Here is a 14,879-nt window from a genome sequence, read left to right as displayed (position 1 = left end):
TGTGGCGTTCGTGTTGAACGGACCTTTCATGTACTGTGCGTGTCGTCTGACCGATGTAAGATTTGCCACACTGGCAAGGAATTTTATAGATCCCGGCCTTCCGCAGACCCAGATCGTCCTTTACTGAACCGAGAAGGGCACTAATCTTCGCCGGTGGCCGGAAAATTGTTTTAACTTGATGTTTCCTTAGAATCCTTAGTCCTTAGGACGGACATGTAGTTTTCACCTTTACGCATGCGCCTCCGCTCTACAGATAGGACAGTAGCTCCAGAGGGCTGTTTTAAGTTCCACAATTTTCCGCCATTTTATCATTTAAGTCACCGATTTTATCGCCAGCTTTTATTATTTATTGTCTCCATCTTTTTAAAACAAATTCTGTAGGCTGAAGAGCGATGTACTATGCTGCTGCCAGCCCGCCCTCTTCGGGGGGGGGGGGGGGGGGGGGAATCGAAACTCATTAAAGTGACGGAAACTCTCCAGTGACGGACACTCACCTGAAGATGGTTGGACGATTGCCAGCCGAAATATCGTGGCAAGAAGTCAACATGATCCGGCTGCAATCCCGAAATCTCATCGAACATCAATATCGTTATTACCAAATGGCGTCCAAACATATGGAGACAGAGTACAACAATATCTTCCCCATCAGAAAGAAGTATGCCTTTTAGTTTATCAAAATATAATTTGTCTTTTTCTGGTTTCTTCTTTTTTCCTTGTCACATTCTCTTTCCGTAACTCATACCCTAGTACATCCTTCATCTCTTACTAGCTAGTGATTTCCTATTAGATAATAAACTTTCAATACAATTGATCCAAATGTTTGTCCTTTATTTTACTAGAAGCCCATGATATTATTTGGTTTAACAAATAACGTCTAATTGGTGTCAGACCTTGGTCGTCTTATAGCCGTGAAAATAAGTTTCCAAAGCGAACTGCGAATTCTCATTACCACGATTATTAAAAATGCTGAACATTCTACCTCAGCCGCAATTTTAAATTCAATGGCTAACTTAAAATAAACAACGGAACACTATGTAATCTTACGTGAGTGGCTATCCAGTTTGGGGATGGACAGTCCTGGTACCTGAGAACGATGTTTAAGGATGTGAAGTACCATGGAAACGCTGTGGCAAGAAATCGCGTTGCCGATTCTATTTATCTGCCGGAGGCAGCTAAAACGCATCCAAAAACCCGGCCCAGAATTATCTTCACCAAACAACAAACTCCGGCAGCTGTAGCACTGTAAGCGGGATCTACGACAGCACTCGCCCTCTCATCGAAGATGATTTCCCACTATTGATGACTGGTGCTCCATTAATCGTCTTTTGTACCGATGTAAATTAATTAATTTAATTGCGAGTGTCAGTTATTCTTTTAGCTCCTCTTCAGCCAACAAGATTCTACCTCTATAACTGTTTCCATCCTCGACAATGGACGTACGCAGCTACAAAAGGTTCTTCAATTGTATGACGCATTTGAACACCTCTGTGGAGAAATTAGCGACGTATTGTTGAATACTGAATAATCACAGTACGTAATGAACACGGAAGTAACAGGAGTTCACGAAAGAGCATTATAGAGACAGCTATCTTCAAATCCGATACTGATTAAATTAAAGTAATTGCAATATAACGCAGTAAGTAGACGAAAACATGGTAGCTGCCATTAGATTCGTAAGGTTGTCAGCTGTCGGATACGTAAGGACAGTCCACACGATGTGTGCCGACTTGTACCTACATGCGCCGATCACAACTAGAGCAGCTCAGCTCAGCTTTGGGGAATTCGAATGCGTTTCAATCGAAAAGCTATATGTTACTGAAATGGGTCCCCCGTTATTGCATTTATAAACGATTAACGTCACAAGAAATTATCTTAGATTTCTCGATAAAACTCTTGGGATTCTGTCCAGTACTGTGACCGAAACTGTAGTACGATTTCGTATATTATGTAGTGAAAACGGGTTCTTCATTATTTCAATTATCTCATAAAGTGTTACCTGCACAGAAAATGTCATTATGGTTTTCGACTAGAACTCTCTATCTGCCGTAGGCAGCTAAAAGGCAGAGTTGTGATCACAACTTTACTTTCGCAAATTGGCAAATAATTCTTTTACGACATTAAAATGTTCCTGATTAGTAGTGTCCTCATCTCGAAATTCTGCATAACTGTTCAAATTTAGTTTAAATGGTCCAAATGGCTCTGAGCACTATGGGACTTAACATCTGAGGTCATAAATCCCCTAGAAATTTGAACTACTCAAGCACAACTAATCTAAGGACATCACAAACATCCATGCCCGAGGGAGGATTCGCACCTGCAACCGTAGCAGTCGCACGGTTCCGGACTGAAGCTCCTAGAACCGCTCGGCCACAGAGGCCGGCATCAAATTTAGCACAGTGAACCCTAGAACTGTAGCAGACCTATCAAGAACTCCGAAAAAGATCAATATTCTTGGAATATCGGGTGCCAACTTAACATGATTCTTTCTTAGCCTTGGAGCCAACACTACTCACTCACTTACAGTATGTGATCAAAAGTATCCGGACACCTGCCTGAAAATGACTTACAAGTAAGTGGCGCCCTCCATCGGTAAGGCGGGAATTCAATACAGAAGCCTTGACTATAACTTCCACTCTCCCAGGCATACGTTCATTCAGATTATGGAGGTTTTCTTGGGGAATGGAAGCCCATTCTTCATGAAGTGCTGCACTGAGGAGACGTATCGATGTCGGTCGGTGAGGCCTGTCACGAAGTCGGCGTTCCAAAACACCCCAAAGTTGTTCTATAGGATTCAGGTAAGGACTCTGTGCAGGCTATTCCATTACGGGAATGTTATGGTCGTGTAAAGAATCCGCCACAGGCCGTGTGTTATGAACAGGTGCTCGATCGTGTGGGAAGATGTAATCACCACCCCCAATTGCTCTTCAACAGTGGGAGGCAAGAAGGTCCTTAAAACATCAATGTAGGCCTGTGCTGTGATAGTGCCACGCAAAACAACAAGTGCTGCAAGCCCCCTCCATGAAAAACGCTACCAAACCTTAACACCACCGCGTCCGAATTTTACTGTTGGCAGATGACGTTCACCGGGCATTCGCCATACTCACACCTGCCATCGGATCGCCACATTGTGTACTGTGATTTGTCATTCCACACACAGTTTTTACACTGTTCAATCGTCAAATGTTTACGCTCCTTACACCAAGCGAGATGCCGTGGGCATTTGCCGGCGTCATGTGTGGATTATGAGCAGTCACTCGACAATGAAATCAAAGTTTTCTCACCCCCCCCCCCCCCCCGCCTAACTTTCATAGTGCTTGCAGTGGATCCCGATGCAATTTGGAATTCCTGTGTGATGGTCTGGATAGATGTCTGCCTATTACACATTATGACCCTATTCAATTATTCAACTGTCGGCGGCCTCTGTCAGTCAACAGACGAGATTGGCCGGTACGTTTTTGTGTTATACGTGTCCCTTTACATTTCCACTTCACTATCACATAGGAAACAGTGGATCTAGAAATGTTTAGGAGTGTGGAATTCTCGCGTATGACACAAGTGACACCCAATCACCAGACCACGTTCGAAGTCCGAGAGCACAATGCATCTAATACGAGAAACGTATGTTTTTGTGGGTGTCTGGATATTTTGATCGCATAGTGTAGCTTTTAATCCTGATTTATTTCATTATCTAGAGATGTTTAGGAGTGTGGAAATCACGCATACAGACATATGACGTAAGTTACACCCAATAAGCTGACCGCGTTCGAAGTTTGTGAGTTCAGGGAGCTCCCCATTTTGCTCTCCCACAATGTCTAATGACTTCTGAGGTCGGTGATATCGAGTACCTGGCAATAGGTGGCAACACATTGCACCTAATATGAAAGACGTATGTTGCGGGGGGGAGTCTGGAAACTTTTGATGACATAGTGTAGTTCCTCGACTGGGGTCACGAGGCTAAATGCAAACAGTTCCAGACCTCCCACAAGGAACATGTAACCTCCCCCTCACTTATCGCCCCCTTAATGACAGTGAAAAATTAAACTGCGTGTACCTAATGGAAATTTGCGAAAAGCAATCGTCACCGAAGTTAATCTGTCGGTAAAGAGGGAGGAAATGGTTACATCTAAATGAAAGGAAAAATGCAAATGAAACTGGTGGAAATTAATTTTGAAAAGGGGTAAAGTTAATAAAGAAAGTAAATGTGCGGCCGTTACGTCAACAATTAACTAGCGGTAATTAGATATTTGAGATTTGGGGGAAATCACGGTCGCCAGTCCTAAGGACAATTACTATAGTAACTGAAAAAGAAAGGTTATTAAACATAATTAGCACTAGAAGCGTGGCAACTGAAGGTTGACGCGTGTAGTGTGAAAACTGAAAGTTTGTCAGAAGTAATAAATTTCGCTGCACTCTGACTTAATTTAGCAAAAGAATTAATAAAACCGGAAAATTGAAAGTTAATTTAGTGACTGAAATTAATAGTGAACTTTGTTTCTGAAGCATATCGAAATTCAGTAAAATACAGTTAGTCTTGGGCTACCTCAACACTCATTTCAAAAGCTACTTGAATCTACGCAATTTAGAAATAAGAGATTTAACTTCGAACTTGAATTAAATGATTCTGAACAATTAACAATAGTAAAATTTAGTACGTACCAAGCTGAGCTGCAGTCACAGGTAAGCTAAAATATGCTAACAAAACTCGCACTCTTAGTTTGTGCTCGTGTAATCTAAATATTGTAGCCAGCTATGAATACTTTAACTGAATTTTGAAATTAAAGCAGTGAAATCTAATTATATTATTTTAATGCTGGCGTTTGAATTTCAACGACACTCGGGTTCATTTCGGAAAAGGAAGGGACCCTGCTTGGCAATGCAATTGGGACAATGAGCAACAAAGGTTCATGCTAAGTTGCTGTAATTTTGAGATGCAACAATTTTAAAAGTTTGAAAAGCTGAGGTCTGCCATACAGTTCTAAAACTTTACGTGCTTCCAGTCTTCCTTGTTGGTTGATTGAAGGTTTGAAGTCACTCATTGTCGGCCGTCGCTGTTGCAGAAGCCGGATGTTGGCGCGCAATTACATGCTGCCAAACCCCGAAAGCGCGGCAACTCGCGGGAGCTTCACGCAACACACCTGCTCCACTGCCCTACTCCAGCCAGACTCTCTCTCTGCCCGCGCTCCACGCGACAGAGTTAACACTCCCAAAGATTCTAAACACTTTGCTTCTCCACACGACCTATCGATGTATTCGTTCGATAGCACAGTTTTCCCTAGGCCAGACCCAGCGTATAAATACAAATAATATTCACAAAACAAACCAACATAAATGCAAAAATATATATATATATACAAACAGTAAAACAATTACAATATATTATAAAGACACAGAAATCTCATACCTTGAGGTAACAAAACAAGGAAAAACATTACGGTACAATAGATGGAAATAGGAGGATATGCATTTCCGGCGTTACAAACAGATCCCTGTAAGTTGGCAGTACTGGAAATCGAACACAGGCACCCCCCATAGCATCCACACACGCTGATCACCGAGCTGCAGAGGTGAAGTTTTTGACACACACCGCTCATTAAATGCTGTAATTATGAAAGAAGTAATGTTAAATTCACTATTTATGTTCTGCTCTTGAAATACTCTCTGGAGTATAATGGCCTGCAGCTTACCGAATTTCGCAAAAATTCCTTCTTTTCCGTAGCATTCATTTCATTCCAGGAACTTAGAGGTTGAACTTTTCTTTAGTCCATATTGAAATTTCAATTAATGAAAAGTCTGCAGCGTGATTTGATATTAGAGAGTAACAATAAACTGTCTACAATAATAATAATTATTATTTTGATTTAATTTTTAGAACTTAATAATCAGAATTTGTCACATGTGACAGAAACCCCCGTGCAGGGTTTTTGCATTAATCCCTCCTTTCATTCTGAGGATTACGTTAGGTTTTTCAAGTCAGCAGTGCCTTCTGTACTCTGTCATTAATAAACTAGCGTTTTTTCTTAAGAAATAATTTTGGGGCCTATGGGATAATCATATGACAAAGGTACCCAAAATTTTTGACGGAATAGCTTACTGCCATTGTGAAACTGAAAGTGACGTACCTTTCTTATAAACCCTTGGAATGTAATGCGACATCATTGCGTTTTCATTTATATCTGCAGAAGACAATATTTCGGTTTTCGTCTCCTGTGTCACATTAGCCACGCGTACTCAGTGTAATGTCATTCTGCGTAGTGAAGGTGTTTCCTGCTACTTCAGTGTCAATAACCTCTTTTCTTACGCTGGCACTAAAGTCAGTTGATCTTCCGAATTATTGTAAGGAGGTCGCTGTTCGGTTGTAGCGCGTATTCATCCTCATCGTAATACACTGAAGCGCCGAAGATAATGGTATAAGTATGCGTATTCAATTACAGATATTCAAATAGAGGCAGAATACGGCGCTGCGGTCGGCAACGCCTATATAAGACATCAAGTGTCTGGCGCAGTTGTTCGATCGGTTACTGCTGATATAAGGGTAGGTTATCAAGATTCAAATGAGTTTAAGCGTGGTGTTGTACTCGGCGCACGATCAATGGGACACAGCATCTCCGAGGTAGCGATGAAGTGGGTATTTTCCTGTACGACCATTTCATGAGTTTTCCGTGAATGTCAGGAACATGGTGAAACATCAGATCTCCAACATCGCAGCGGCCGGAAAAAGATTCTGCAAGGACGGGACCAACGACGACAGAAGAGAATAGTTTAACGAGGCAGCAGCGCAAGCATTCTGCAAATTGCTGCAGATTTCAGTGCTGGGCTATCAACAAGTGTCAGCGCGCGAACCATTCAACGAAACATAATCGATATTGGCTTTCGGAGCTGAAGGTCCACTCGTGTACCCTTGATAGACGCTGCATGTCAGCAGGGTACTGTTCAAACTGGTGGAGGCTGTGGGGCGTGTGCAGCTGAAATGATATGGGACTCTTGATACGTCTAGGTACGGCTCTGTAGGTGACACGTACGGGGCGTGTGCAGTTGGAGTGATATAAGACCCTAGATACGTGTAGGTACGGCTCTATAGGTGACACGTTTTTAAGCATTCTGTGTGATCACCTGCATCCATTCATGTCTATTGTGCTTTCCTACGCTCTTGGGCAGTTCCAGCAGCACACTGCGACACCCCAGACGGCCAGAATTGCTGCAGAGTAGCTCCAGGAGGAACACTAATCTTAGTTTAAACACTTCCGCTGGCCACCAAACTCCCCTGAAATGAACGTAATTGATCCTATCTGGCGCTGCAGTCATGGACTGTGCGGCTGGTCCCGGCGTAGGTTCGAGTCCTCCCTCGGTATTGGGTGTGTGTGTGTTTGTCCTTAGGATAATTTAGGTTCAGTCGTGTGTAAGCTTAGGGACTGATGACCTTAGCAGTTAAGTCCCATATGATTTTACACACATTTGAACTTTTTTTTTTTTGATCCTATCTGGGATGCCATGCAATGTGCTGTTCAAATGGTTCAAATGGCTCTGAGCACTATGGGACTTAACATCAGAGGCCACCAATCCCCTAGAACTTAGAACTACTTAAACCTAACTAACCTAAGGACATCACACACATCCATGCCCGAGGCAGATTTAGAACCTGAGTCCGTAGCGGGCGCGCGGTTCCAGACTGAAGCCCCTAGAACCGCTCGGCCACTGCGGAAGGCAATGTGCTGTTCAGAAGAGATCTACACCCCCTCGTACTCTTACTGGATTTATGGACAGCCCTGCAGGTTTCATGGAGTTACTAAATATGGTAAAGAAAATATTGTTGAGAAAGAGTAGTACTGAGGAACCATCCAGCGTTCTTTGGAAATCTGGGTAGTGTTAGAATTTGGCAATTTTTTCCTCTTAATTCACTACCACCACGTCGTCCCATTTGTTTTGTTGGCAGGAGGAACCATACATAATCCTTCGGAAGCCAGAGGCTGGAGAGGTTCTCTCCGGCAACGACCGCTTCGAGGGGTACTGCAAGGACCTCGCTGATCTGATTGCCAAGAAGATCGGCATCAACTGTGAGTTGTGTTATGGTATAATCAATGACTTAGGTGTAGTTTGTTACCATTATGTTTTTGTACAACTACACAATTATACTTTAACTCTTGAAGCTACGAAATCAAATTGACTGGGTATTTCTGCCGGTAAAACATTTTTCTACGGGAGACACTGATCTGATTTCGCGACAAATCCAAGGTCTTCACCTGCCTGAAAGTTTCTTCTTTTCAGAAATTTCTTGACAGTACTTCTGTAGCAAATGTGCGAATTCAAGCATTGCATCTTGTTACGTGGTATGTTATGAGAATTCATATCTCACTACGGTATTCATTGGAAGCTACTCATAGTGATTTGCGTATCTCTTGTTTGAATAAATTGGAGATACTAATTATCTATTTTGCTATTTGATGTAATAAACTAGTGGCCAGGCGTAATGGTGGATGCCTGCAAGCGCGCTGGTGCCGCACTTGTGCCCAGTGTCGCGAAGCGCTCTCTATAACATTCGAAAATGGCAACGCTGAGTGTCCATAGTTGCCTAGTTCGAGTGCTCGTAGAGCGTCAGTTGTAGAACGGTGTGTAGATTTTTCGTACAGGCTTGTTTTGCATTGTTTGGTAAGTTATTAGTTCTGGCAGTTTAAGTGGGAGTAAAAAACTGTATCTTGTAGTATTATTTGTAAAATATATTTACTGAGTGAAAGTGTTTGTGTAAGTTGAAACTGGAAAAGTGGGAAGAAAAAGAGATTTTCCCTGTGCCATGTCGGTCAGATTTCTAAACAACTTGAATAATACGCACTTTCATAGCATGTTAAATGCGACTGATAAAGGCTGCTGAGTTTCGGAAACAAAGCAAATAAGTAATCCACTATGTGTACAAATATTTTAAACATCTTGTAGACAACGATAATGGACTGCTGGCATCTACACTATGTGATCAAAAGTATACGGATACCCCCAAAAACATAGTTTTTTATATCAGGTGCATTGTGCTGCCACTTACTGCCAGGTACTCCATATCAGTGAACTCAGTAGTCACTAGACATAGTTACAGAGCAGAATGGGGCGCTCCGCGGAACTCTCGGACTTCGAACGTGGTCAGGTGACTGGGTGTCACTTGCGTCATACGTCTGAAAGAGAGATTTCCACGCTCATAAACATCCCTAGGTCCACTGTTTCCGATGTCATAGTGAAGTGGAAACGTGAAGGGACAAGTACAGCACAAAAGCGTGCAGGCCGACCTCGTCTGTTGACTGGCAGAGACCGCCGACAATTGAAGAGGGTCGTAATGTGTAATAGGTAGACATCTAACCAGACCATCACACAGAAATTCCAAACTGCATCTGGACCCACTGCAAGTACTAAGACAGTTAGGCGGGAGTTGAGAAAACATGGATTTCATGGTCGGGCTGCTGCTCATAAGCCACACATCTCACCGGTAAATGCCAAACGACGCCTCGCATGATAGAAGGAGCGTAAACACTGGACGATATAACAGTGTAAAAACGTTGTGTGGAATGACGAATCACGATACACAATGTGTTGATCCGATGCGAGGTGGGGGCATAGCGAATGCCCGGTGAACTTCATCTGCCAGCGTATGTAGCGCCAACAGTGAAATTCGGAGGCGGTGGTGTTATGGTGTGGTCGTCATTTTCATGAAGGGGGCTTGCATGCCTTGTTTTGCGTGGCACTGTGACAGGACGGGCCTACATTGATGTTTCAAGGACCTTCTTGCTTCCCACTGTTGAGGAGCAATTCGGAGATGGCATCTGCACTTTTCAACACGGTAGAGAGCCTGTTTATAATACACGACCTGTGGCGGAGTGGTTACGTGACAATAACATCCCTGTAATGGACTGGCCTGCACAGAGTCCTGACCTGAATCCTACAGAACAGCTCTGGGATGTTTTGGAACGCCGACTTCGTGCCAGGCCTCACCGACCGACATCGATACCTTTCCTCAGCGCAGCACTCCGTGAAGAATGGGCTACCATTCCCAAAGAAACCTCCCAGCAGCTGATTGAACATATGCCTGCGAGAGTGGAAGCTGTGACTAAGGCTAAGAGTGAATTCCAGCATTACCGATGGAGGTAATGGCGAGTAGCCAACGTCAGAGAAATTGAGAAACTGTTGATTGAAAAACCTTGCTCTAACATATTAAACGATATACGATTTAAATACAAGCGTCAGAATGATATACAAGTATTACTTCATGACAATGACGTAGTGCCCTCCGGAATTAAAGTTTTGCGAACGATGAATTCGCTGCGTACTTGAGACAAAATGCGACCTATATTCTGTTTGGATGAACCTTGGATTACTCAAGACCATTTAGTGAAGGATCTGGCAGAGTTAGAGCCAAAGTGGTGGCCTTACGGTACCTGTTAGGAAAGGGGGGCAGGATGATAGTTGCGCATGTGGTGTCAGAGAAGACTGACTTCCTTAAAAATGTAAATTAGTTTAGACATGAAGCAAAACAAACAGGTCAGAAGAGTACCTTTCGGAAATGAAAACAGCGAAGTTTGAGCAAATATGCATTTTCGTTTGCTTGCTAATTTGCTAGAAAATCCAGTAGTTATATTTTGTACACTGAGTTGCGTTTTTGTCACTGATTTACGTAAATTTACACTTCATGTGAACTTACAATAACTAATTTTATCTGTAATAATCTTACACACTGTAGAATGCGAATAACGAATTCAGTTCCAAGGTTTTTTAAATTTTTTTAATTTAAATAATGTACTCGTACATTGTTTATATGACGATGTGAGTGACATAGTCTAAATCAATACTTCTACGCAAAAACGAAATTATTAGAACAAGTAACAGTTGCAAGTGACCATCAATACATGTGACTCACAGTTTGGCAACAGTGCACTAACAGCCAACCGCCAGTACGCCTGACAATAGCTATAGGTGACTAAGTCATAAAATGTAGAAACATGGCGGCGTATAGTGCCATCTTGGGCTATATTTTGAACACTAAACGAATGGGAATTTTTACATTTTAAATAACAAATTGAATTACAACTACGATGTTCCCTCGCAGATTATTAAAAAGGAACATTTATCAGAAAGAAAACGAAATCAGCCTCGAAGAAAGACTGCACTACGGGACTAGATATTTCGACATACTACACAAAGAGAAAAAAAGAAATCTGTAGGAAACGAATCAGAGCTATTATAGTAAAATAATATTTGGCTATATAGTTCAAACACAGAATACAATACACGCTTGCAAATGCACTGAGCAACACAGTAGAGGGTCACCTTTTGAAACCCCGTAATTTTCTCCCACTGCGCTGCTCAACCTTACTCTGTAAAGATGAAAAAGCGTGTCGACACATAACGCCAGAGCTCAGAAGTTCATGTGAGGTGTAAGGCGGGTTTATGGTATCACACTGGCACCAAATTTCACCACAATTCTGCCCAACCGTTACCGTGTCACATAATGGGAAGGTCGTCACACCTCTCTTACTCAAAATTCACTCCATTCTTTTGACCCATCAGTGACGGAGGTCAAAACAGTGCCACCCAGCGTTGAAATCGTCCAATTTTCTTATGGGTGGCGGAGGAAAATATTACAGACACATTTCCGCTAAGGACCGACAGGAAAGGTCCCAGGAAATGGCATGAAGTGCTTCAATGAAAAGATCCCTGACCGTGGGGCGTCGATTTCCACACATTTTTCAGTTCGCAGTGTGATGCGCAACAGGACTAAGTTGTTGACCACGTTAGACCCAGCTGGCAACCCCTAACCCCCCCCCCTCCTTCGCACCGCCAGCCCCCCATCCCCAGGATGGTTGAACCGTTCTCTCAGGACATCATGGGACAGCAACTCCGTTGACCGTGATAACGGGATGTGACGCCTTTGGTGCTTAGTGCGGCTATATATTTTGCTGTGGTATACAAGGTGGGAAATTGGAATGCAGTTAAAGGGGAAATTGTAAAAGAAAAGGTTGTAGGACAATATCGGCCAGGGACAAGAAATGAAAGAGGAGAGAGACTAATTGAGTTCTGTAATAAATTTCAGCTAGTAATAGCGATTGCTCCGGTTAAGAATTACAAGAGGAGAAGGTATACCCAGAAAACGCTGGGTGATACAGGAAGATTTCAGTTAGATTACATCACAGTCAGACAGAGATTCAGAAATCAGATATTGGATTGTAATGCGTACCCAGAAGCCGATATAGACTCAGATCACAATGTAGCAGTGATGAAGACTAGACTGAAGTTTGAGAGATTAGTCATAAATAATCAATACGCAAAGAAGTGGGATATGGGGATATTACGAAATGAAGCACTTTAACTTCTTTAAGGCTATAGCTAGAGCAGTAAGTAATAACTCAGTAGGCAGTACCGTTGACGAGGAATTGACATGTCTAAAAAGGGCGTTCAAGAAGTTGGAAAGGAAACCGTCGGTACAAAGAAGGTAACTGCGAAGAAACCATGGGTAACAAAATAATTTTTTTTAGACTACTACAGTTGATCGATGAAAGAAGGAAGGACGAAAATGTTTAGGGAAATCAGGAATACAGAAATACAAAAAATGGTTTAAATGGTTCTGAGCACTGTGGGACTTAACATCTATGATCATCAGTCCCCTAGAACTTAGAACTACTTAAACCTAACGAACCTAAGGACAGCACACAACACCCAGTCATCACGAGGCAGAGAAAATCCCTGACCCCGCCGGGAATGGCACCCGGGAACCCGGGCGCGGGAAGCGAGAACGCTACCGCACGACCACGAGCTGCGGACAGAAATACATATCAGTTAGGAATGAAATAAACGGGAAGTGGAGGGAAGTTAAGATGAAAGGGCTGCATGAAAAACGTGAAGAAATCGAAAAAGAAATAATGTTCGGAAGGACTGACTCAGCTTACACAAAAGTCAAAACAACCTTCAGTGACATTAAAAGCAAGGCGGTAAAATTAAGAGTGCTATGGGAGACGTCACAGCACCTATTTGATTACATTGCTGGTAAAACCCGACGCTAGTATTACAGATTCCTCTTGATCCCTTCGATCCCTTCGGTGCAACAGTCTTGCAAACAGATTTTATTGCGTGGTTTTCTTATCCTTTCACTTTTGATTAATTATTACAGCACAATTTTTTGCTATGAGATATTAATATGCGCGAACTTTCGTTAGCCGGCACTAGAGTGGGTTCCAAAGATTAGCTCTGCCCCTAAAATGGGCTGCCTGATAAGAGGTGCGGCGAGACGGGAACTATTTGCGCCTTCCTCTTTAATGCAGACACACGCTGCATCTGTACTTCATGCCTGTACTTTCGCTGTGAATAATGACGTTGTTTCCTTTCCTGAAAATAGAAGTACAGGCGAGGATTAAAGGGGTGGGGCCGAAGGTGTTGCGGGTCGAAACCAAAAATGGCAAGAAATTGTAAAAATTTGCAACCTTCGTAATTTTTTGTTGCGTGGCTCATTGGATCGTGTTTCTATGAGCAAATAATTCTTATTTTCAATTTTTTCGATACTTACATTGCAAATAAATCGAAATGATCCTAGTGCATTTCTTAACACTTTCATAAAAAATATGAAAAGGAAAAACAGAAAAGTCTAATAGAAAATAAATTTCCAAGAAATTTGCAGCGTCCATAAGGAAGTTCGTTCTGGTCATGTATTGCGTACACTTTTAACCTATTGTAATTCTCTATGAAAAAGACGAAAGCCGGAATACACAACAAAATTTTTACTGTCATTCAGGCCGGCCGCTGTGGCTGAGCGGTTCTAGGCGCTTCAGTCCGGAACCGCCCTGCTGCTACGGTTGCAGGTTCGAATCCTGCCTCGGGCATGAATGTGTGTCATGTCCTTAGGTTAGTTAGGCTTAGGTAGTTCTAAGTCTCGGGGACCGATGACCTCAGATGTTAAGTCCCATAGTGCTTAGAGCCATTTGAACGGTCATTCAGTAATACTGTGACTCCTTGTAACAGTCGTTTTACATTTACCATTTCCTATGCACGTAAGTGTGACGGAACGTTGTGAAGCACTCGTTGCAGTCAATTATTGACGAGATGGGCAAGAGTTGTTCCCAACTGAGAGAAACAATTGCGATGCACACATACCTTTGTAAGTAATTACCAGTCATGTCGTGTGCTCATACTTTCTCGTAACCTGCTATATTTTTGCAGTACTGGAGGAATTCACTTAGAAAGCCACATAACACTGAAGGGTTCCTGAATTTGTGTTGTCCACCTAATGGCGCTAACTGGCACGTTAGCATTGTTTTCTGGATACTTTTTGTCTCCCTTGGATTTCAGTGACTGTTTCCCATTTTACTGTCACTGACATTTCGTCACGAATTTGGTCAAGAAACCACTTTGTTGGTCTATGAAGCATAATCCGAGCTTTCTGGTCGTAAACGAAAATTCTTGTAGTGGATAATAAACTGAAACTCTCCTCGAAGTTAGAAGTGGACGAAAAGGATTTTCTTATTCAAAGTCACTATGTATTTGCATAGTACTTTGTACGACAAAAAATGGATAATTTCACACTATTCGACAGTGCCTGACACTCAGTTACGAGCGATTTGCTATGGTCGGATTCATGTGGAATGCACGGGAACCATCCCCGCATCGTTGGCCATCTCGTAAGAACTGTCTTCAAAATCTGTTTAATGTATATCTCTCAAGCAATGTAAATGGTATGATATACCCGAAACACCAGCTTATTTCGTATGCTGCACATGTTTGAAGTCTCAAGTAAATTAATGTGCATTTGGTAAATAGCAATAAAACTATAATTTTTATTGGAATACACAAAAGTGCGATCGCTCTGCTCCAAAATGAGTCCATTTTATGTCGAAATAAGTGAATATATAAGCGGGGGCTGT

The 14,879-nt window shown here is 42.4% G+C and overlaps 1 protein-coding gene across 1 annotated transcript in view; it reads left to right on the top strand.

The window, feature by feature from the left end:
- Positions 1-14,879, top strand: part of LOC126260569 (glutamate receptor 1-like) — a 1,252,588-nt gene that overhangs the window by 1,009,317 nt on the left and 228,392 nt on the right. The window contains exon 11 of the mRNA XM_049957904.1: positions 7,931-8,051. Within this exon, the coding sequence (XP_049813861.1) occupies positions 7,931-8,051 (121 nt within the window). The remainder of the gene's footprint in view (positions 1-7,930; positions 8,052-14,879) is intronic.

The sequence above is a fragment of the Schistocerca nitens genome, chromosome 5 (assembly GCF_023898315.1).
Source record: "Schistocerca nitens isolate TAMUIC-IGC-003100 chromosome 5, iqSchNite1.1, whole genome shotgun sequence".
In the NCBI taxonomy this organism is placed as follows: Eukaryota; Metazoa; Arthropoda; class Insecta; order Orthoptera; family Acrididae; genus Schistocerca; species Schistocerca nitens.
The sequence above is the reverse complement of the archived record's forward strand: the minus strand, read 5'-3'. Positions and strand labels throughout refer to the sequence as shown.